This window comes from Aspergillus sydowii, assembly GCF_001890705.1.
Source record: "Aspergillus sydowii CBS 593.65 unplaced genomic scaffold ASPSYscaffold_2, whole genome shotgun sequence".
NCBI classification, from domain to species: Eukaryota; Fungi; Ascomycota; class Eurotiomycetes; order Eurotiales; family Aspergillaceae; genus Aspergillus; species Aspergillus sydowii.
The window spans coordinates 329,151-350,237 of record NW_024467860.1 but is presented as its reverse complement, the minus strand read 5'-3'; the positions used below and the strand labels follow the sequence as shown (position 1 = coordinate 350,237).

Below are 21,087 nucleotides of genomic sequence, written 5' to 3'. Positions count from 1 at the left end.
AGATGAATGTGGGTGTCTGTGATGCCTTTATCGATAGGAACCACTACTAACATTCACCCAAGATCGTCGAGTGGGCATTCGGAAAGCGTATGACGCCCGCAGAGCGTCTCCGCAAACACCAGCGGGCCCTTGATAGGACACAGCGTGAACTGGATAGAGAGCGGACCAAGTTAGAGAATCAGGAAAAGAAGCTCATACAGGATATCAAGAAGAGCGCGAAGAACGGACAAATCGGTGCTTGCAAGATCCAGGCGAAAGACCTGGTACGGACACGGAGGTATGTCGCATGGAACTCTGGCGCATGTTGATCCGCAAGCAAATCACTAACAGTGTTTTTTGATCCATAGATATATCCAAAAGTTTTACCAGATGCGAACACAACTACAGGCTATTTCGCTTCGCATTCAGGTACGGCATACCCCCGATATATGCGCTTGGCACAGAGCTTACGTATGCGTGGTACAGACCGTTAGGAGCAACGAACAAATGATGCAGTCGATGAAGGGCGCAACTATGTTATTGGGAAGCATGAACCGGCAAATGAATCTCCCCGCCCTGCAGCGGATTGCGATGGAATTCGAGCGAGAGAACGACATAATGGATCAACGGCAGGAGATGATGGATGATGCGATTGACGAAGCAACAGGAATGGAAGGAGAAGAAGAGGAAGGCGAAGACATTGTCAAGGAAGTTTTGGACGAGATTGGTGTAGACCTCAACCAGGCGGTTAGTATCCTCTTTCCGGCTACTGATGTTGGGCACTGGTTATACTGACGCATCATCTGAACAGCTGGGCGAGACGCCATCGGGGATACAGAAAGAGTCGGTCAACGAGACACGGGTGGCTCAAGCGGTTGGTGCTGGCGGCGGCGGCGGCGGCGGCGGCGGCCCTGCAAATGACGATGACGACCTACAAGCAAGGCTCGACAGCCTCAGACGATAACCACGACCCATCCTCCCCCAAGTCTTTACACCATATTTTCGACATCATTATTATTTGGTGAGGGATGTGCCCTAACTTGCGTAAACCACGAGCTACTTCTCCCGATCAGATGGCGCATATCTACGACGTTGTTAACGGAACAAACCTAATATGACGAAACTATCGATATCACGAAACTGAGCCACGGCTACTTAGATTCTTGTTCTAGGCAATCTTTTTATTCCATAATCTTAACTCGCGGACCTATCCGTTGTCGAGGCGCTTGCACCCTTGTAAATGAGGCTCCAGGGTCTCGAGTGAAAATCCTTCGCATGTGATAAGACGCAACTCGCGTCCCCAACGTACTTTTGCTGGACATTATTTGGAATGTCTGCTGAGGGTCGGCTCATCTTTATTTGCCGAGTCACAAGAACATCAGGCAGCCATGTAAAAAAGAATATGCAAAACATAGCAGCCTACTGGATTTTCAATTCTGACCACCAGACCGGGAAAAGCACACCGAAGGGCGAATATGCGACGGCTCTCGAGGCGCTGCTAGCGGAAGCAAGTGTACCAAAATATAAAGGAGTACGTGTGTTTCGCTCTTTTTTGTGGGCATGGGGCGTCTTTTGCGTAAAGATATAGTGTAAGCCACCCATAGTAGGAGGCTTAGCTATGCCCGGTGTTTCCAATTTGCCCGGGCTAGTGAAACGAAAGGGAGGGGTAGCGTTTGGCCTCCGGTACAGAGGAATCACTTTATTACAGGGAAGTATTATATGTCCAAGCCAACGTGTAAACGAATGAGTACCCCGCATCTTGCGGAGGGAGCTTTCGGGCTGTGGAGCAATGCCTTTTGCAAGCAACTGCGTTGCAACTGCGAAATGGGTTGGCGGCTCCCATGCATGCAATGGGTGAAACAAACAATCACAATTAGCTTCAAGGTGTTCGCACTTTGACTCACAAAGTCATCAGTAACTAATTGGCAGTTGGGCACAGTGGGCACAGCCCGAAGCTAAAACATGGGCGAATCAGCTTGGAATTGGGGCTGGGGCAACTCTACAAGCAACGGCATTGGTCTCCTTATCTTGGCTGCGTATACCTACCCCGTCAGAGAGCTTCTCACAGATGCCATCAACAAGCGGGTTGTTGAGCCGCTTACAATCCTGTGAGCCATGCATTGCTGCCGAAAACCGGAATTTATACCCGACAGCGAGGGAAGAAGAGGTAACCGGTCGACCACTACGAAGGTAAGCAACGCGAGTGGCTTGCTGTATCGCCTCTCAACCAAGCAAAAGAGCCTCAGTTGAAGCAAGGCTCACCTCCTCTCAAGGTTTCTGCCTTGACGCACCTCAATAAAATGCGGCTTACGCAGAAGCGAGGGGGCGTAAATCGCCAAGTTGGATTCCAATCCATGCCAGATGCCTCACCTTTCTGTGCCCGGGTTCATAGCCTCATTAGCCTCACTTTGTCACTCCAGCTGTTTCTAAGTGATGGAGGTTCTCTGGCCCATTCGCCCGATCTTCTGCACGGATTTGTCCCCGCATTCCGCCCGAGGAGCAGTCTTCTGACGGGATATCGGGCGCTTGGTGGTGTACAAGGGCATTGATATCAAGTGTGCCACAACAGAACCCCCATTGGCCAATAGAGGATTTCCTAGGACAGCCAGGTATTTTGAACGGTTGCATTCTGAGCCCACTGAGCGTCCGCTGACCCCCCTTTCAGAAAAAGAATTCATATTCAATTTGTGTGGGAACAGTTGGGGTATTTCAATGCCGTCGTCGCCTCATTTGGACTTGTTCGATTGTAATTCCCTAGCCCATTTTCATTCCTTCCAAGTCAGCCTTCTCAATTCCTTCATCACATTGGATCACAGCCTCTTCCACATATTGCCTTCTCACCTAACGCCCTTGGGGAATGAGGATCACTAACATGAATCCTCCGATGGCCCATCCACACAACGCTCCAGCTCACCCGGGCGAGAGACCTCATGTCTTGTTCAACAACCCCCATGCTCTTGTAAACCATGATCAGCTGGCGAATCAGATAAACCAACTCCACATTCAACAAGAGAGGTTCAGCCCAGGAAATGGAAGAAGGTCATCAAGAGACTCCATTGTCAGTACTGATATCGATGAAGATGCGGCGACATGGTATGTTGGCTACACATTCTTCAAAGCCCAGCCGGCTCCGGGCTACCCATACTCCTGGAGGAAAATCGACAAAGCCAAGATAAACCTGGGGCAGGGTGATCTTGCCGACCTCATTCGGAAAAGGGCTAGGAATATATCGACCGCAGATCAATACCAGAGCTTAACGCCTGTCAAGCGGCCCCATGTGGATCGTGTAATCGAGGATCTACAACAAAACAACCCTCAATTTCAATGGAGCTGTGCCTATGTAAGAGAGGAAACGAGAGACGTCAAGGGTAAAAGCTTCCGTCGTGATTACGAAACGACTTCAATGAGCATAATACTCGTGGGGAAACGGGCAAACAGATCATTGTCTGGCGGATCCCCTGATTTCAGAGACCGGAGGCCTTCCCAGGTCCAACATCCCTCATCCGAGAACCAGCATAGACCCATCGTCGGAAGTGGTCCATTCGCTGACCCACGAAGCGTGCCGAACATTTCCCCAACGCCTATGCCATCCCAAATACCTGGAATACAATCTGGGTTTACCCAATCTCATCAACAAGGTCCTTCTGCCTTCCATTTGCCACCACAGAACCCAATGGCTGCGCAGAACGCTGTGGCTGCACAGAACCCCATGGCTGGACGAACCCCAATGCCAGGCCCACAGCATTCGGACCACGGCAATTGGGCACAGGAAGTTCCAAAAGACTCCCTGCCACATCCTCCGCTGCCACATCCCCCGAATCCCAGGCCGACGGTGCACAACCCGATGAGCCAACCATTTGTGGCCAATGCTAGGCCCGATGCTCAGGACCATCATGCACGAAGAGTCAAGATGGATTCAAATGTCCAAAATAATAGAAACGAGACGGCCCATCAGAACACAATCCATCGTCACCAAGCGGATTTTCACGCGGATAATCGGATGAACACTAAGGGAAAGCGTGGCAAGTCTCCAAAACCTCAGTTTGGATCAGAGCCGGACCTTGTGAACGACAGCAGCAGCAGCAGCGGAGACGAGAACCTGACGCCTGAATACTATGACGACGACTCAGAGGAAGAGTTCTCTAGCCGAGAAATCAAGTCAAATAAGGCTCGCCTACCATCGCGAGGAAACTTTCACCGTGGCGCTCGTTCCCCCTCGCAACTTTATCATCGTTACCGCACACACTATCGGAAGCAACCCCGACAGATTGCAGATCGTGGGTACAGGAGATATCGAGACGATGCCGATGTCGACTTGTTCCCAGCGGAAGAAATGCATAGTGCAAGGAGCGTGGCCAGGGCTCATGGTGGAGGTCGGCAATGGGGTGTACAGCCCAGAATAATCCACCAAGAGCCGAGCTCTGATGAACTCGATGTACTTATGATGAATCAGTACCGAGGACAACCCCAGAATGAGAGCCGAAGCCGGATTTTGGATAATTGGCAGGCAGAGCTCGCACAGCGCGAAAACTTCATCGAGTACCAGGAGCAGAGACTCAAGAATACGTTTCGCAACGATCGGATGGATGATATGAGTTATATGCACCCTTCAAGGTCTCTGCGAGACCCCATACCTGGATATCCTCGTGGCTACCCACTAAGGACTCTGAATTACTATTAGCCATCGTTTCCTATATCCTAAAAACTGATTGGTTCGTTTCCTTGTCTTCCTTTCGGGTTTCGTATCGGCACGGTCTGTCTGGGGTTCGAGTGGCGGAATGCAATGGGGTTCTGGAAGAACTGTTTTCTTTTGTTGATACCATCCTAGTTTAATCAATTCCTGTACTAAACTGGGGCCAATGTGCCCAAAGATATGCTCCAAACTGTGGTAGTTCAGGTAGTGACGCAGGGCCAACTCACAGGACTGGGTCGGCAGCCCACCCGCTTGAATGACTTCACCCCGAGTCCCGGTCCCTATCGATAAGGCTGCCCCTCCATTAAGTCACCGGGTTAGTGCACTCCCGCTGCTCCCGTTTATTTTCGTCATCCCTCGTCCTGCTTCAAATTCCCACTTCCAGCTTCCAATTCACTTCAAGACATCTCTTTCTCTTCCCCAATTCTCAATACCAATCAATCTATCATCCAAAATGCCTCGCCAATTCTTCGTCGGTGGTAACTTCAAGATGTACGTCCTTACTACCCCGCAATCCCTCGCACCCTCGTGGCCGTCATATACCCCTGCGTCAAGACCCCGCGGCTAACCATTATTTCTCTTCGATTCCAATTACAGGAACGGTAATGCTGAGAGCACTACCTCCATCATCAAGAACCTCAACACTGCCTCTCTGGATTCATCCGCCGAGGTCGTTGTCTCTCCTCCCGCTCTCTACCTCCTTCTCGCCCGCGAGGTTGCCGACCAGAAGATCGGTGTCTCTGCCCAGAACGTCTTCGACAAGCCCAACGGTGCTTTCACCGGTGAGATCAGTGTGCAGCAGCTCCGTGAGGCCAACATCAACTGGACCATCCTCGGACACAGCGAGCGCCGTGTTATCCTCAAGGAGAGCGATGAGGTACGCGCACTGTTATCCCCAATGACATGGATCTGAATGCTAAGGAATTTAGTTCATTGCCCGTAAGACCAAGGCTGCCATTGATGGTGGTCTCAGCGTGATCTTCTGCATTGGTGAGACGCTCGAGGTAAAGCTCCCTTTTTTTCTTTCCTTGATCTTAATTGCCCCACTTTGATCAAGATTCCCTCCCAACTGAGTTGTTTGCGCGTACTAACGACCTCTACAGGAGCGTGAGGCCAACAAGACCATTGAGGTCGTCACCCGTCAGCTTAACGCCGCCGCCAAGGAGCTTTCCCAGGAGCAGTGGAAGAAGGTCGTCATTGCCTACGAGCCTGTCTGGTAAGGCACATCATAGGCTGAACTCAGTCGCATTATCTTTTTATTGAACTTCAGCAGACTAACAGATATGCAGGGCTATCGGAACTGGCAAGGTTGCTACCACGCAGCAAGCCCAGGAAGTCCATGCTGCCATCCGCAAGTGGCTCAGCGACGCCATCTCCGCTGAGGCTGCCGAGAACACTCGTATCATTTACGGTGGCTCGGTGAGTGAGAAGAACTGCAAGGAGCTCTCCAAGGAGGCCGATGTCGACGGATTCCTGGTCGGTGGTGCCAGTCTTAAGCCTGCCTGTATGTCTTTCCTGCCCTTCATCATTATCGTCGTTACCCGAATGCATTTATCGCTAACCCACATCTTAGTCGTTGATATCGTCAATGCTCGTCTGTAAGCATTTGTGGTAAAATCTCCATCACAAATACAAAAAAGGCAAACTCCCGCGCTCACCATGACTACCAGGCGCAGTCGCCTGTTCGATACCACGTCGTGGTGTAGCATCGGATTATATCAAATTTAGGTAGCCTCGACCTACACACTGGAGTTTTGCATATACCGTTATATAACGTTGAAATGAACAAAATAACATACGATAGCCGTCTTGAAATAGCGCATATCCATGGCGTCTATTGTCTCATAAGATTTGATAAACTATATACATCTGGACAGTGTTCATTTACATAGATAAATCCAGAAACCCCTCACGAAGAATATGACACTGACACCCCGACACCCCTCCAGTATGACGCCGGTGAGCCCCCACCGCTAGCTTGTGCCCCGGCTGTACCCGGGGAATTTGCATATGACGATGGTGAGAAGGAATTCGGGCCGAGCCCGACCCCAGCGCTTACCAAAAGCTCCTTCACCCGACCTTCCCAGAGAAGACGAATATTCCAAGACTGGTCGACCCGTAGCTTAAGTACTGACTCTTGAATTTCGTCTTCATGGCTTGGTGGTGGGATTTCTGGTTCTGGGGGCGCCAGCGGAAAGGCTGACGGATCCCAAACACGGACCTTCCTGCGGGCCCATTCAAGCTCGTCGCCGTCATTTCCCGCGGCCAACTTAGGCTTTTTCGATTGTCGCCATAGTTCGAATCCCGCTACCATCTCACTTTCCCAGCTATAAACGTTGAAGCCAAACCGAGAGCTAAAGGACAGATTGGGAGAGGCACGTAATGAGTATGAAGTTGAGAGGGATCCAGTCAAGGGAGTTAGTGTGAGTGTTAACGTATATGGAAAAGTTGATATGGGAGCACTGGGGCTCGGTATCAATGATGACTGTGGAGTGGAAGCAGCTGGCAGAGTGCTGAACCTTAGGCCCGTGGACATGCCTATTAGTGATGATACCGGGGAGTAATAGGCCTCTGCGCCAGCTGATAGCAGCGATAACCGCTGGATGTCATTGTGAAACCGGGGATCGGGGCCAAAGTTCCAAAGTCCGCGCCAGCCGAAGAGGGAATTATCCGTACTGAAAAGATACTCATTACTGTATTTTCCAGTGTCATGAGACAACTGGGTCAGGAGCGTAGCCTGCGGTGCGGACTTTGATAGTGGAGGGCCACGTGTCGAGGATACAGCAAGTGAGAGCTGCATCGTTGGGGAAATGCGTCGCAGGAAAAGTGCGTTCAGGGTTGTCGGTGGCGGCAAATGCAACGTTGCATGGAGCAATGTTGCCTTCTGTCCATCCGGGCCTTGTCCATAACCATTGCTTCCTCTCTTAATTCCATCTAGTATAGAGTCCCAATCCCACGAGTCAACCGGGGGGGCGATAGGTGCTTGTACTTGTCGATAGCCCGGAGCGAGATTACGAAGAGGTATTAAAGCACTTTTGCTTGGTAGGTTATCAAAAGAAATGTTGCTGTATAGGTACGATACGGAGCCTTCGATCAATCCGACGGTACCCAGGGTATAACTTGTCGCGAAGTTGGGGGTTGACAGAGAGGAAAGGTGAACCCGGACACGCTCGGGAGTCGTGAAGTCCAGAAGGGCTACACAAACAGTCAATGCCAAATCATTTGCAACGCATATGTAAATGCCTGAAAGCGAACTACTCACACTGCGTAGTTGCTGTGAGCGATGAGTACGAATTGTCGCGGTTCCATTGCGTCCGCTCCGCGAACGCGAGCTGGATGTAGTCCATGAAATCAAGCATTGTCAGACATCCGCGGGTATATAATTAGAATATATGGATGTTATGACGAGTTTGATTTCGGCAAAGCGACATGCGGCATGATGAAATTAGAGGTCAACAGTCTCAAAGGACGCGATAATGCGCGGATGAGGCCGCAGCCCTGGTCATCAGCTCATTTCCCTTCTGGGCGAGTCGGATAAGGCCCCGCATCAATATTAATCCGGCGTTATCAGCGAAGAAAAAAATAATTCGACTGCGATTCAACAAACTTCTCCGCACCTGTATATAACCCAACTTACCGGCCACGAGTCTCAACGGCGGGTGTCTTTTTGACTTCAGGTGTATATTACTGCCAAGCGTCGATTTTTTTCACCATGCCTCGTTCCAAGCGTTCCAAGATCATCCACGAGTCCAAGACCGCCAAAAAGTCCCACAAGGAACAGACCAGACGCCTGTACGCTAATATTCGCGAATCCGTCGAGAAATATGACCACCTTTTTGTTTTCTCCGTCGACAATATGCGAAACACATATCTGAAGGATGTGCGCACAGAATTCGGTGACAGTCGGTCAGTGCATCCATTTGCTTTTCAAATCCCCGCTGCGCAACCTCTACATATTCTTCTATCACAAGCCTAGCCAACATATAACTGACCAACCACAGCCTATTTTTCGGAAAGACGAAAGTCATGTCCGTAGCCCTCGGCCATAACCCCGAAACTGAAGCCGCTGAGAACCTCCATCTCCTCACTCCCTACCTGACTGGCGCTGTCGGTCTTCTTTTCACCTCTCGGGACCCCACTTCCGTTACCGATTACTTCGAGTCGTTCCGCCCTATGGACTTCGCCCGTGCCGGAACAGAAGCCACCCGATCCTTCTCCATCCCTGCTGGTCTTGTCTACTCCCATGCTGGCGAGATCCCTGCTTCAGAAGACGAGCCCATCAGCCATACGATTGAGCCTGAGCTGCGCAAACTAGGTGTTCCTACCCGTCTTATCAAGGGCAAGGTTATGCTTGAGTTGACGGATGGACTGGATGGGTTCCCTGTTTGCAAGGAGGGAGATGTTCTGGATTCCCGACAAACGACGCTGTTGAAGATGTTTGGCGTCCAGACGTCGGAATTCAAGGTCGACTTGAAAGCCCACTGGACTCGGGAAACAGGCAAAGTTGACATCCTAGCGAAGGATGAGGGTGGTATGGATGTGGAGTAAATTGTTGGGTTTCTCAAAAGTGGCTCTCGTTTTCTTCCTTTTCACGGAATCCCCTTGGGCATCTCATGGAGTTAGGATAGGCGTTTCTTTCTCTTTATTCACCACCACTGTCGCTCTCTCGAGTCTGAGGGATTCGACGCAACTTCACGAGCGTATGACGGATATATAGAATACCAAACCAAAGAGTTTCGTCTGTTCATACCTTCGCGCTGAGAGAAAGTAGAGAACAATTGTACCTTTTAACCGCCTACAAAAGAACTAAATACTTTGTCATTTAAGGCTCACTAAAAAAGAACTATTCCCGTGCTTTACAATCATACGAAGATCTCTGGCATAGGTTATCGCTGATGAGAAACCTTACCTTATCTTCTTACCTGAAATGCAAATACCCTCCAAGCAGTTCCACCTAAGAAATAATCACTAAAGTACATACTTACCCCAAAGGCCAGTGCTGCAGCTAGGATGGCCATAACAGGAGAAAGGACATGACAGGAGGGAGCAATAGAAAGTGCAATCAAGAACCGGAGAGAAGCATGGGGTCGACGAGGGCCACATTCAAACTATGAGTCCTCTTCCGATGAGAACCTCCAACCCCCGGAAAAGCAACGGATCTTTGGAAACAGAGCTAATAAGTTCCCCGTGTGGCAATAGACAAATACTTTGCACCCATTTGATTGTGCGCCTGATGGTTTTCTTTTCGACTGTTGTAAGTAGCTGGGTCCGAGGTAGCCGCTGGTGTTCGCGTTGGCCTTGCGTTGTCTTACCCAGTGTAATTTTGGGGTGGGCGATAAGAGCAAAGAAAGACTATCAACCAAAAATACCCACCAACAAACCATCATAGCGTGCCAGGTTGACAGATGTCCCTGGGATAAGCGGGGTGCTTTTAGTATCGCCGCTTAGCACGGGGATCGTCGTATGAATCATCTTCATGATACCTCTTTCGTCCTTGGTCCTCCCTACCTCCGTAGCGGTCGCGCTCGCGGTCACGGTCGCGGTAACGATAGCTGTCCCTGTCACGGTCACGGCGGTCATCACGATCACGGTCTCGCCTGTCCCGATCTCCGTAGCTGTCCCTTGGGCGGATGGGCTCACGATTGCTACCTGTGCCACCGCGCCCTTCACGGTCACGGCCTCCAAATCCTCCACTTCGGCCACCTCCTGGTCCCGATGGAGCATTTGGTGGCGCTTGGCCACCGAATCCGCCTCGGCCTCCTTGATATCCAACACCTCCGCGGGGTCCGAATCCACGGTCGTTTCGAAAACCACCTTTGAAACCACCTCTCCCACCATAGCCACCCCGGAAACCTCCATAGCCACCGGGCCCAGAAGGCGGGCCAAAGCCCCCTGGACCAATAGGTCGTGAAGGCAATGCCTTTGTGTAGCCTCGTCCCCCAAGACCACCACCGAACCTACGAGGCTTCCATCCTTTCACGGTTCGGCCACGTTCAACATCCACCAAGACACGTCGGTCTCTGATTCTGATACCATCTGTTTCCTTGTAGGCCGCTGAGCTCGACGAAAGAATATCTGTATTAGTATGAAATATGACAAACAATGGAATCACGTATTAATAATACCTTTCATGTCTTTTTCGCGCTCATAAACGATAAATGCGTAACCTCGGTGTGGTTTCTTCGAACCTTTAGGCGTAACGGTATCTTTGACAATGCGAATCTAAAGGCTGTCAGCTCCCGCTAATTTCAAGGAGTATCCATAGTGTCGGTACTCTTTCGATAGGACCGAATCGTCCGAACTCTCGTTCGAGATCTTGTTCGGTCACTTCATAGCTTAATCGAGAAACGAAAAGAGTCTTGAATGGGTCACCGCGCGCTTGCGCATCATTATTAGGATCAACTACTCAAGGCGTTAGCAGGAATTAATCGAATCCGTTATCATCAGGCGATCATACAAGACTCGAGGCCTTCGGTCAGATGCTTATTCAACCGCTCCTTCTTTTCCAATTTTTGACGCCATTTGCGCTGCAACCAGGTTTCGGTTGGGTTGTATTCGGTCTGCTCTGCTACCTTTGTTGCTTCGGGAAGGAATTGCGCGATGCCTGAGATTTTGCTCTTTTTGACGTCTTCGGGGGCGCGATCAATGGGAGTGACCCAACGCAGGGGTGGGCGAGGCTGGAAGAGCGCCAGCAGCGGAGGGGGAAGCTTGTCCGTCATTTTGCCTCAGAATTATCTCAGACAAATTTGTAGATTAGAGGGGTTAATGACCGAGATAAAGAGGCATGAGGAAGCTTTGTGAGTCGAGTACCTCTGCGTAGCTCGATTGTTCGGTCCCGAATTTCGCGTTCCCCGTTTGGATATCTGGGCTCTGTTAACCGCTTAGCGCGTTAGGCGGAGTTGCCGCGAGCCAATTACATCGGGTAATGAGCCCGTGAAAAAGTCCCCATTCAATCGCTGGCATCGAAGTGAGCAAGACCACTGTCAACACAAAACGCAAAGATGCCGGTAAAAGGAATTCGAGCAGTAGCTGCTGCTAGGGTGTGTGCAATTGTCACTTTCTACATGTTTGTCTCCTGCAGAGCCTCTTCGCTAACACTCTTCACAGAACGGCGTGGGCGCCTTCATCCTGCAGTGCAAGCGCCTTGATTTCCACTACTGCGACTGGGCAGGCAGTTCTCGGGGAATGCTGTATGTTTTACCCTAAAGTTTTGAACTGGTAATTACATTCTTTAACGCTGATAATGATAGGGCGTTCTTGAAACACTCCCTCCCGGCTTTCGCGAAAGAAAATCCTCAGATCGAGATCCGAGTTTCACCACGACCTCACAAGCACCCGATCATCAAGGGTCACTATATCAACGGACGTGAGAAGGCGATTTGTGTGCGGAACCTCGAACCGGAACAAGTATTCCAGAAGGCCAATCTGTTGAAGCAGGCCAGTGGCGAGAAGTTGAAGCGCACCAAGAAGCCTGTTACGAGTATTAACGACAGTGTGCGTGGCATCTGGTCTCCTTACCATGGAGACCTCCGGTCGGTTTGAGTCGGGACTTGTGTTGGTTTTTAGCATCGGTGTTACTTTGCATTTTTTCTAGGGATTCTGTTACTATATTCTGAACATTCCCCAAGGTTGATGACCAGTCTGTATTATATTTGTGCATATACCGTTTGAAACTGATTATCAAACCGAAAGACTCTGAGACGCTTCTATTATTTTCCTTTAAGTAAGGGCTAAAATAAGTAGCTAATAACCAAAAGCTCTATTCCCGCTATGAGCAGAGTGATATGTCCGAAAATCAACGCAATGAGGGTATCAAAACAATGAGAGAAAATGCCAAACCCAACACCAGGCCATGCAGCCGAAAAATATACAGCCCGTCAGGAGCCATCATAAATATACTTGAAACATTGCCTTAGGAGCGCTAACAGGCTTTCCACAATCGGCAACTTGACATTTTGCGAATGGCCTTGTCTTTGCGTTTGCTTTTTTCGCTCGAGTTAGGGAACGATTGGTTGCACATTCTCCGCAATAAACCTGTAGTGTGTTAGGCATCAACTAACTTGAGGTAGGGGTATGAACACGCACATGTCCACATTGTTTCGCCACCCATATTTGTTGTTTCGTGTCATTACCTGTCCCAAGCTCTTCATCACAGTTAGGGCAAGTAGCAACATCATCCTCAGCGAGGCTCCTTGTGAAGCCTTCTGGCGCCGGGCTCGGGGCCCGGTAAGAACTTCTTGGCCGCTCCCGTTCCGGTCTGTCTATATCCGGAGGTAATCCCAGTAATTCCCAATCCGCATTATCCAAGTTGATAGTCAAGTCCATGGCCCCACCTGCATCTTCCCCGATCCATAGTGTTTCTAAGTCGCCGCGCGAAAGATGTGATGCTGCCCTCCATGGAACTTCTCGCCGATACCGTGGGTCATTTGTAGGTCTAAACATTTGCGGTAGTGGCAGAAGGCGCCAAAAATTGGAGGCCGTGAGACTTTGAGTCCTTGCCGGTGGTGGCGGCGGCGGCCGTACGGTTGAAGAAAGAAACTGAACTTCTGGGCTGCTTGGAGGATCTGGTTCCTGTTCCTCATCCTCATCCTCTAAGTTTACGACGTCTGCCATTATCTCTCGTCCAAACCGAGGTGGTCGAGGCTGTCGTCTGTTTTCAGGGATCTGCCGCCTGGGAAGCTCTGGTGAATCCGGCTCATTGGTGAGATCAATAACTTCCGAATCCTCTTCTGGTGGCACGGAAGGGCCCGTTGCGGGCCGGCGGAAATCGAGGCCATCGCCAGCGTATCGGGCTGGGCGCATGGCTAATGGAGGGAGGGTAGTGTGAGGCGTTGAACTTGAGTGTGTTCCTGGGGGTTCTTGACGGGGTCGCTGCAACACAAAGCCCTCAGCAAACTTGCGGCTAAAGTCAAGGGTGTAGAAGACAGGGCACGGATATAAGAAAACCCCGCATTAAGAGGGGAATGAGGCGATACCGACCTTCCTTCGCCGAGCGATAAACTGGACCCCGGAGTCGCTATTCATGATAGAGTGGCGATTGTTTGTAGACTGTTTAGGATGGAAAGGAGAGAAAGAGAGCGAAGAAAGAGGTGAAAAAAAGGAAAAGAGAAAGAAAGGAAGAGAGGTCCTTGAAAGTTTGAAGATTGGAGAGTTGTAGAAGCAAAGCCTCAAAGGCGGTCATGGTGGAGGCCATTCCATTGCTTAGTTATGGCGAGCCAGCGGGAGGGTTGTCGGTTGGTTGGAAACGCTCAGTCTGAATCCGAGTCCATCGTAAAAGCAGCGCCTCCTGCGCTTAAATGAAACGGATGACGCCAAAGATAACCATAAAATTCGCCTCGACTCAGTTAGAACTGCTAGTTTTGGGCTGGTTGTCTCCGAGCGTGATCGGCCCATCCAAAGATGAAGAGGAAGTGGGAATTTTAACTATGCGTCACGCTATTGTCCTTTTTGTCCTTTATTCTCTTTGCTATATCCCTTGCAGAACACCTAAAAGTACACAAATAGAGGCACGAAGAAATAAATTAACAAAGAGTTTCTCCGCTACTTTCAAGGTATCAGATATTATTACTGCGCCGTCAAGACTGTGATTCCGCCATCAGTATTCAGCGCCACGATGCTTTGAGCAGCAGAGCCCCAGGCAACAGCAGCCGCAGGCACTGCACTGCGCAACGGCTCTGACCAGGCCTTCGCGGCTTTAGAGTACTGCTGTACGGTTAAACCGCTAGGCCCACCGGTGAGTAGGAATTGTCCAGTGTAGTCCCAGTGGATTGATTCGATCTGGCTGCCCGTTTCGAGAACCTTCACTTCCTTGGAGCTGCGTAGATCCCAGATAGAAACCATGGTAGAGTTCGCTGTCACCGCGGCTAGGAAGGTCCCATTTTCTGAGAAGAACACCCGCTTCACGGGACCGTTGAGGTCGTAATTTGCGGCCACAGCGCCCGTTTTGATGTCATAAATCTTAATCTGACTGTCCGCACCACCAGCAGCGAGGAGGTGACCGTCTGGGTGGAACTGCACCGAGAGAAGGGCTAAAGAAGTGGAAAGTATTAGCTAAGAGTCCAGGTACTGCGGATGTAGTCGGGAATGCTTACATGCGTCGCTGAAATTCTGCATGATCACTGCGTTTGTAGTCAAATCATACAGGACGTAGCTCTTGTCTGCTCCAACGGAGGCAACAATATCGCCGGTCGCATGTAGGGCGAGGCTCGTAGCTGCACCGGCATGGGAGTTGAAACTTGCAACCTCCTTGTTGCCCTCAAAGACCTGCACAGAGCCCGTGGAGGAGGCGACAACCGCTTTCTCGCCAGCCCAAATTGCATCCGTGATTGGGCCACTTATCTGAAGAGTCTGAATAACTTGTTTCTGAGACAGAGAGAAAACGCCGACAACACCCTCTGCGGTCTCGACAAGGGCTGAATCACCGGGTGAATTAACCGATAACGTTTTTCCACCGGGATAGAAGGGTTCGGTGTTCTCGCTCGGCTTATAGGCGGAAATAGCTTCGCTGGTCGCCCATCCTTCAGGAACCGGACGCTTGCGTCGAGACTTGGAGAGCCTGTCCAAAGTTAGTCGAACAAGTCAGGTTTAGGATGTTTAGGTGTGAATAAATCGGGTAGACGTACGATGCCTGCGTGCTCTCGACTCTCGCCAAAACCTCCTCAGGCAGTCCAGCTGAGTCCACCTGCATGGCATCACCAGCTCCAGAAGCCCTTGCGCCAACAGTAACCTTAGATAGCGCGTCGCGTGCCTCATCTCTTTCCTTGGTCAACCGCGCAATCACACGCACGGCTGCATCGTGCTGATATAGCGCTGCGCTCAACTCCTGTCGCGTTTGAGCTAGGGTCTGGCGCAGTGTATATGTTTCCAAAGCCAGGGCGTCCCATTCCTCCTGAAACACGCTGAGCAACGAGGGAATCGAAGTGAGTGTGGGAGGTCGGGGTCGGACAACTCGCTGGGTCTTGACCTCAATGAGTTCGTCTGTAGAAAGTTCATCCCCCGTCACCGGATCCTTTCCATTCTCGGCGATATAAGCCTCAATGAGACGCTTCTCAAAGACGCTACCTATTCGAAAGTCAGCGGTCGAAGATGGTGGGTGTCTGGAAGTCTGCAAACCTACCGCTCTTTGGCGAGACGACAGGCTCTTGCGGTGCCTCTCCCGAAACTGTCGCAATGGCTGTTAGTAAATGCTCAAAATCGAAGTTATCTTGGTCCTAGCTTACTTGCGCACAGCATGATGTGTAGACTGGTTGTTTGATGGAGAAGACAGTCTGAGACGGTGAAGCTGCGGCTCCTTGGACTTTTCGACTGTCGCTGAATTCGGACTAGCGTCACCGCCGCCGCTCGCTGATCGGACATTGCTTGGCAGTCACCCAGCACCCAGCAACTGCAAACTGCCAACAACTCATGACGCTGTGCGCGAATCTGAACAACAAATATACCTAGACTCGATGACTTACTGCGCTTGTATAATTTAACGCTTACCGTCATACAGTGTCTCCACTGATATGCGCATTCCTTGGGCGTGAGGCGTCACCGAGCATAATCTCTCGGGGAACTTGATACGCTGAAGCATGAGGAACGGTTTTGTTCTTTTGCAATTTTTCATACAGTGTATAAAAGGTACTCTCTAATACTCCTGAGCATTGGCCACTCGGTTTTTACTCGATCAAGCCATGTCATACAACGCGAAAAATCTCGCCTATGGTAAGCCTCCTTCCCCTTCCGCAGGCTTCTCCTCTCATACCGGCTCAAGACGCGAAGGAGCCTGCATTTCTGCAGCGACTAAAGGGCCAATACGGGAATGCCTCTGGTGGTCTGGAGCGCCCAATATCACAACGGCCTCGCCGAGTACGAGACGATAACGAAGATGACGGACCTACATACATCGACGCAGAAAGCAACGAGGTGATAACCAAGGAGGACTACGAAGCCATGGTGAATGGCGGCGGCAAACAGGAATCTGAACAGCCTGAGAATGGTGAAATGGACAAGGACGCCGCTGCTGAGGAGGCCGGAAAGTCCAAGAAGATGGAAGGGTCATCCTCAAAGCAAAACATGGCAGAGATTGGGGGACCTCGAAAGCGAAAGCAAGCAAAAGTCGTTGGAGAAGAAGATGAGATTCAAGATCCTAAAAGCGAGCCAGTGCGGCCAAAAGACCCAGGACCTCGGAAGCCAAAACAGAAAAAGAAGAAAATAAAGCTCTCTTTTGAGGAGTAATCTAAGCAAACCATTGCCTTCCGGCAGCATGTCGCATTTGTGTACTGTACGCAGGGGAGCTATCGAAGCTGCCGGTACCTCCGTACCTTTCTCCCAAGCCTTAGTAGTAGTAACGACCCCACCCGCCACAGTAGAAAAAGACGTAAGCTATATAACAGATGACTCATTTCGACTACTCATGAGCCAAGTGATTTCTGATAAAATGGGGCTCTGAGCGCGGTGAAGTCATATTTGACTAAAACTAGTTCTAGAAGAGTTGTTGAGGTGAAATATTTTTCCCAGCGCAGTTCCGCCATTCACGGAACATCAAGAGCGAAATCCTCACGCGACAAACCGCCTTGGACTGGAAAATCCTCAGATCTCGGTCGCGGTAGCAGCGCCATCATCTGAAAATGCCTGTTGTCAGCGTCGAAGACCTAGTCCGTCTGCAGCGGAAGCCAGACGATATTCGAAATGTTCGTTGCCCCTCCATTATCTTTTCATCCCACTTCGATGCGGGAGCGGGTGACGTTCTAGCTTGCCAGACTAACCATGTTTTCCAGATATGTATTCTAGCACACGTTGTACGTCGAATATGAGACGGATGTCCAAAAGGGATATTGCATGAATTAATCTAATCTTTTGTTTGAACTCAGGATCATGGAAAGACATCATTGACAGACAGTCTTATCGCCACGAATGGCATCATCTCGCCCAAGCTAGCGGGCAAGATCCGCTATCTTGACTCGCGTCCGGATGAGCAGTTACGCGGAATCACCATGGAATCCTCTGCGATTTCGCTCTTCTTCTCCATGATGCGTCGCTCTGCGCCAGACGCCCAGCCAGAGGCGAAAGAGTACCTCATCAACTTAATCGACTCTCCCGGACATATCGACTTTAGCAGCGAGGTATCGACAGCTTCGCGCCTCTGTGACGGGGCGGTTGTCCTAGTTGATGCCGTAGAGGGTGTCTGCAGCCAAACAGTGACCGTTCTGCGCCAAACCTGGGTTGAACAGTTGAAGCCGATCCTAGTCATCAATAAGATGGACCGACTGGTTACTGAATTACAGATGACCCCTGCAGAGGCTTACTCGCATCTGAGCAGGCTCCTGGAACAGGTAAATGCTGTTATTGGTAGCTTTTATCAGGGTGAACGAATGGAAGAAGATCTTCAGTGGCGAGAACGTATGGAAGAACGTGTCAATGCTGCAGCTCAGCAGAAGCAAACACAAGATGGCGAGTCTATCGAGGGAAGTGTTGATGGCGCGCAATTCGAGGAACGTGACGATGAAGATCTGTACTTCGCGCCTGAGAAAAACAACGTTATATTCTGCAGTGCTGTCGACGGCTGGGCGTTCACTATTCGACAATTCGCGGCAATTTATGAGAAAAAACTCGGAATCAAGAGGTCTGTTCTCGAAAAAGTTCTTTGGGGAGACTACTACCTCGATCCCAAGACTAAAAGAGTTCTGGGTCAGAAGCATCTGAAAGGCCGAGCTCTGAAACCCATGTTTGTTCAGCTGGTGCTGGATAGCGTTTGGGCTGCCTACGCGGCCACCACTGGTGGTGGTAAAGGAAAGGGGTATGACAATCCTGTGTTTTTCGCTTTCTATATACTTACCGTGTTACAGCGACCCTGCATTGTTGGAAAAGATCACGAAGTCCCTGAATATCAATATCCCGCCATACATCCTACGCTCTCGTGACCCTAAAAATATCATGACAACATTGTTCTCGCAGTGGTTGCCACTCTCTACAGCGCTCTTGGTCTCAGTGATTGAATACTTACCAAGCCCCCGGGCAGCCCAAGCCTCTCGATTACCACCAATGATCGAAGAGTCACCGGGATCAAAGTTTGTGGATACAAAGATAAAAGACGCAATGGTTCAATTCAAAACCGGCTCTGACGAACCGGTTGTGGCCTATGTTAGCAAGATGGCTGCCATCCCGGAAAGTGAACTGCTATCAAGCAAGAAGACATCCGCAACGACCATGTCCGCCGATGAAGCCAGAGAAATAGCCCGGAGAAAGAGAGAAGAAATCGCCAAGATGCAAGCAGAAGCTGCTGTCAACAACCAAGACGACGACTTCTCCCGTGTAACTTCCGCATTCGAGCGAGTCACAGTAGATGATGGTAGTGAAGAAGGCGAGCAAGAACAGGAAGAAGACCCTGAGCATCTAATCGGGTTTGCACGTCTCTACTCTGGAACGCTTTCAGTCGGTGATTCTATCTACGTCCTCCCCCCCAAGTTCTCACCCGAAAACGCGCACGCAAGCCCGGAACCGCAAAAGGTGATAGTGACAGACCTCTATCTGCTCATGGGAAGGAGTCTCGAGCCGCTCAAATCTGTTCCTGCAGGTGTCGTCTTTGGAATCGGAGGTCTCGCCGGCCACATCTTGAAGACGGGCACTCTATGTTCACAACTTGATGGAAGTATCAACTTAGCTGGTGTCTCCCTGGACACCCCACCGATTGTGCGAGTGGCCCTCGAGCCCGTCAACCCATCTGATCTTAGCAAGATGGTCACGGGCTTGCGTTTACTCGAGCAGAGTGACCCATGCGCATTATACGAAGTCCTTCCAAACGGAGAACATGTGATCCTAACAGCAGGAGAATTGCATCTCGAGCGCTGCTTGAAGGATCTTCGTGAACGGTTTGCGAAATGCGAGATCCAAACCGGCCAGACCATCGTACCCTACCGAGAGACCATTGTTAATGCCCCAGAAATGGCGGCCCCCAAGAATCCGGATTTAGGGAGAGGAGGGATTTTGACTGTTTCTGGATCGAAGCAGTTGACTGTTCGGCTACGCGTCGTCCCTCTGCCCGAAGTTGTCACGGAGTTCTTCACCAAGCATGTCGGGACAATCAAGCGGTTACAGTCTGAGAAGCGAATCACCAACGCAGAGGACGAGCCTGATAGTACGCAACAGGACGAGGCCACCGATGCCACAGGCGAGGCAAGAGATGTCACCCTTCTCTCTCTCGAGGATTTCAAGAAGGAACTCAACAAGACATTCGAAGAAGTCAAGGAAGACAAGGAGCTATGGAAGGGCGTCGTCGAGAGGGTCATAGCCTTCGGTCCGCGGCGAATAGGTCCCAACATTCTCGTCGACGCAACGGCAGTCAACACTTGCGAGAAATTGTAAAAAGCCTCTCCCTATCTACCCATATCTAAATACCAAAAATATTCACTAACGAATGACATGCAGCCTTCTTGACGACCACAAACAACAACCTAGCATCCTCCCTGAAACCGCCAGCCGTGACGCCCTTACCGTCCGCGACTTCAGCGATAAAATCACATACGCCTTCCAGCTCGCCATGGGCCAAGGTCCACTCTGTCAAGAACCCATCCAAGGAACAGCTGTATTTCTCGAGGAGATCCAAATCAACGCCTCAGAAGACGAGATCGATATGGGCCGTCTCACTGGCGAGACAATCCGTCTCGTCCGCGAAAGTATCTCCCAAGGTTTCTTGGACTGGAGTCCTCGGATTATGCTTGCTATGTATAGTTGCGAGATTCAGGCGTCTAGTAAGTTCCTCCTTCGCTTGCCTACCCCAATACTATAGTATCGTATGCACTAACCAACCCACTTCAGCTGAGGTCCTCGGCCGTGTCTACGGCGTAATAACCCGACGTCGAGGGCGCATTCTCTCGGAGACGATGAAAGAAGGAACTCCCTTCTTCACCATCCTCTCTCTCCTCCCAGTGGCGGAATCCTTCGGGTTCGCTGAAGAAATCCGTAAGCGGACATCCGGCGCCGCGCAGCCGCAACTTATCTTCGCGGGTTTCGAGGCTCTCGACCAAGATCCTTTCTGGGTTCCGGCTACGGAAGAGGAATTGGAGGATTTGGGCGAGCTTGCGGATCGGGAGAATGTGGCGAAGATGTATGTTGATGCTGTTAGGGTGAGGAAGGGACTGTTTGTTCAGGGGAGAAAGTTGATTGATGCGGAAAAGCAGAAGACGTTAAAGAAGTAGATATTTAGGTATATCAAAAAGTAGATAGCGTGTTGTTACATATGATCTATACAATTTTTTTTTTTTTTTTTTTTTTTTTTGCTTGGACTGTGAACTGTATATATTTATAGTTTATGAGAATAAAAAATGGCGACTGAGTAGCCTTGCAACGAATACTTCCTTTTTAGTTATAGTATAGATCAACGTGTATTGAAATGCCAAAGCTACGGATATCGGTAGTTTATATATTATAGACGAGAG

The 21,087-nt window shown here is 50.4% G+C and overlaps 11 protein-coding genes across 11 annotated transcripts; 7 read left to right on the top strand and 4 right to left on the bottom strand.

The window, feature by feature from the left end:
* Positions 1 to 2: 2 nt before the first annotated feature.
* Positions 3 to 943, top strand: ASPSYDRAFT_27483 (ESCRT-III subunit protein DID4; the record flags this gene model as incomplete). The annotated part of the gene is made up of 5 exons (XM_040844402.1): positions 3 to 8; positions 63 to 277; positions 348 to 408; positions 466 to 726; positions 791 to 943. 5 exons carry the CDS (start codon positions 3 to 5, stop codon positions 941 to 943), a joined length of 696 nt encoding a protein of 231 aa, XP_040705626.1.
* Positions 944 to 2,850: 1,907 nt separating this feature from the next.
* On the top strand, positions 2,851 to 5,080 carry ASPSYDRAFT_40365 (uncharacterized protein). The gene has a single exon (XM_040846072.1). The coding sequence runs from the start codon at positions 2,864 to 2,866 to the stop codon at positions 4,658 to 4,660; it is 1,797 nt and encodes a 598-aa protein (XP_040705625.1). The 5' UTR covers positions 2,851 to 2,863; the 3' UTR covers positions 4,661 to 5,080.
* Positions 4,984 to 6,311, top strand: ASPSYDRAFT_40364 (triose-phosphate isomerase TPI1). Its single transcript, XM_040846071.1, has 6 exons — positions 4,984 to 5,164; positions 5,270 to 5,549; positions 5,602 to 5,676; positions 5,776 to 5,888; positions 5,962 to 6,176; positions 6,246 to 6,311. The coding sequence occupies exons 1-6, from the start codon at positions 5,127 to 5,129 to the stop codon at positions 6,272 to 6,274; spliced, it is 750 nt and encodes a 249-aa protein (XP_040705624.1). The 5' UTR covers positions 4,984 to 5,126; the 3' UTR covers positions 6,275 to 6,311.
* A 270-nt stretch (positions 6,312 to 6,581) lies between these two features.
* On the bottom strand, positions 6,582 to 8,031 carry ASPSYDRAFT_144842 (mitochondrial distribution and morphology protein 10; the record flags this gene model as incomplete). The annotated part of the gene is made up of 3 exons (XM_040841473.1): positions 6,582 to 7,587; positions 7,630 to 7,867; positions 7,935 to 8,031. 3 exons carry the CDS (start codon positions 8,029 to 8,031, stop codon positions 6,582 to 6,584), a joined length of 1,341 nt encoding a protein of 446 aa, XP_040705623.1.
* A 353-nt stretch (positions 8,032 to 8,384) lies between these two features.
* ASPSYDRAFT_27479 (ribosome assembly factor MRT4) lies at positions 8,385 to 9,220 on the top strand (the record flags this gene model as incomplete). The annotated part of the gene is made up of 2 exons (XM_040844400.1): positions 8,385 to 8,578; positions 8,674 to 9,220. The coding sequence occupies 2 exons, from the start codon at positions 8,385 to 8,387 to the stop codon at positions 9,218 to 9,220; spliced, it is 741 nt and encodes a 246-aa protein (XP_040705622.1).
* An 883-nt stretch (positions 9,221 to 10,103) lies between these two features.
* ASPSYDRAFT_54780 (U1 small nuclear ribonucleoprotein 70 kDa) lies at positions 10,104 to 11,391 on the bottom strand (the record flags this gene model as incomplete). Its single annotated transcript, XM_040848909.1, has 4 exons — positions 10,104 to 10,731; positions 10,785 to 10,894; positions 10,947 to 11,074; positions 11,130 to 11,391. 4 exons carry the CDS (start codon positions 11,389 to 11,391, stop codon positions 10,104 to 10,106), a joined length of 1,128 nt encoding a protein of 375 aa, XP_040705621.1.
* A 273-nt stretch (positions 11,392 to 11,664) lies between these two features.
* ASPSYDRAFT_40361 (mitochondrial 54S ribosomal protein mL43) lies at positions 11,665 to 12,686 on the top strand. The gene is made up of 3 exons (XM_040846070.1): positions 11,665 to 11,712; positions 11,780 to 11,862; positions 11,923 to 12,686. Exons 1-3 carry the CDS (start codon positions 11,674 to 11,676, stop codon positions 12,212 to 12,214), a joined length of 414 nt encoding a protein of 137 aa, XP_040705620.1. The 5' UTR covers positions 11,665 to 11,673; the 3' UTR covers positions 12,215 to 12,686.
* On the bottom strand, positions 12,401 to 13,773 carry ASPSYDRAFT_590639 (putative RING finger domain protein). Its single transcript, XM_040849633.1, has 3 exons — positions 13,648 to 13,773; positions 12,758 to 13,543; positions 12,401 to 12,706 (listed from the first exon to the last, which is right to left on the bottom strand). The coding sequence occupies exons 2-3, from the start codon at positions 13,472 to 13,474 to the stop codon at positions 12,560 to 12,562; spliced, it is 864 nt and encodes a 287-aa protein (XP_040705619.1). The 5' UTR covers positions 13,475 to 13,543; positions 13,648 to 13,773; the 3' UTR covers positions 12,401 to 12,559.
* Positions 13,774 to 14,236: 463 nt separating this feature from the next.
* ASPSYDRAFT_54777 (pre-mRNA-processing factor 19 family protein) lies at positions 14,237 to 15,904 on the bottom strand (the record flags this gene model as incomplete). The annotated part of the gene is made up of 5 exons (XM_040848908.1): positions 14,237 to 14,700; positions 14,764 to 15,227; positions 15,295 to 15,733; positions 15,789 to 15,833; positions 15,892 to 15,904. 5 exons carry the CDS (start codon positions 15,902 to 15,904, stop codon positions 14,237 to 14,239), a joined length of 1,425 nt encoding a protein of 474 aa, XP_040705618.1.
* Positions 15,905 to 16,344: 440 nt separating this feature from the next.
* Positions 16,345 to 16,888, top strand: ASPSYDRAFT_85510 (DUF4604 domain-containing protein; the record flags this gene model as incomplete). Its single annotated transcript, XM_040851531.1, has 2 exons — positions 16,345 to 16,375; positions 16,425 to 16,888. 2 exons carry the CDS (start codon positions 16,345 to 16,347, stop codon positions 16,886 to 16,888), a joined length of 495 nt encoding a protein of 164 aa, XP_040705617.1.
* A 392-nt stretch (positions 16,889 to 17,280) lies between these two features.
* ASPSYDRAFT_27473 (GTPase RIA1) lies at positions 17,281 to 20,847 on the top strand (the record flags this gene model as incomplete). Its single annotated transcript, XM_040844399.1, has 5 exons — positions 17,281 to 17,451; positions 17,524 to 18,449; positions 18,499 to 20,010; positions 20,078 to 20,400; positions 20,468 to 20,847. 5 exons carry the CDS (start codon positions 17,281 to 17,283, stop codon positions 20,845 to 20,847), a joined length of 3,312 nt encoding a protein of 1,103 aa, XP_040705616.1.
* Between the last annotated feature and the right edge of the window lie 240 nt (positions 20,848 to 21,087).

Excerpts from the sequence above, each read along its gene's own strand:
- ASPSYDRAFT_40365 (XM_040846072.1), top strand. The coding sequence starts at position 2,864 with ATGGCCCATCCACACAACGCTCCAGCTCACCCGGGCGAGAGACCTCAT.
- ASPSYDRAFT_40364 (XM_040846071.1), top strand. The coding sequence starts at position 5,127 with ATGCCTCGCCAATTCTTCGTCGGTGGTAACTTCAAGAT. Across the intron at positions 5,550-5,601 it reads TCCTCAAGGAGAGCGATGAG|TTCATTGCCCGTAAGACCAA; the intron begins GTACGCGCACTG and ends TAAGGAATTTAG. Across the intron at positions 6,177-6,245 it reads TGCCAGTCTTAAGCCTGCCT|TCGTTGATATCGTCAATGCT; the intron begins GTATGTCTTTCC and ends CCCACATCTTAG.
- ASPSYDRAFT_40361 (XM_040846070.1), top strand. The coding sequence starts at position 11,674 with ATGCCGGTAAAAGGAATTCGAGCAGTAGCTGCTGCTAGG. Across the intron at positions 11,713-11,779 it reads GAGCAGTAGCTGCTGCTAGG|AACGGCGTGGGCGCCTTCAT; the intron begins GTGTGTGCAATT and ends CACTCTTCACAG. Across the intron at positions 11,863-11,922 it reads GGCAGTTCTCGGGGAATGCT|GGCGTTCTTGAAACACTCCC; the intron begins GTATGTTTTACC and ends TGATAATGATAG.
- ASPSYDRAFT_590639 (XM_040849633.1), bottom strand. The coding sequence starts at position 13,474 with ATGCGCCCAGCCCGATACGCTGGCGATGGCCTCGATTTCCGCCGGCCC. Across the intron at positions 12,707-12,757 it reads TGGCGAAACAATGTGGACAT|GTTTATTGCGGAGAATGTGC; the intron begins GTGCGTGTTCAT and ends AACACACTACAG.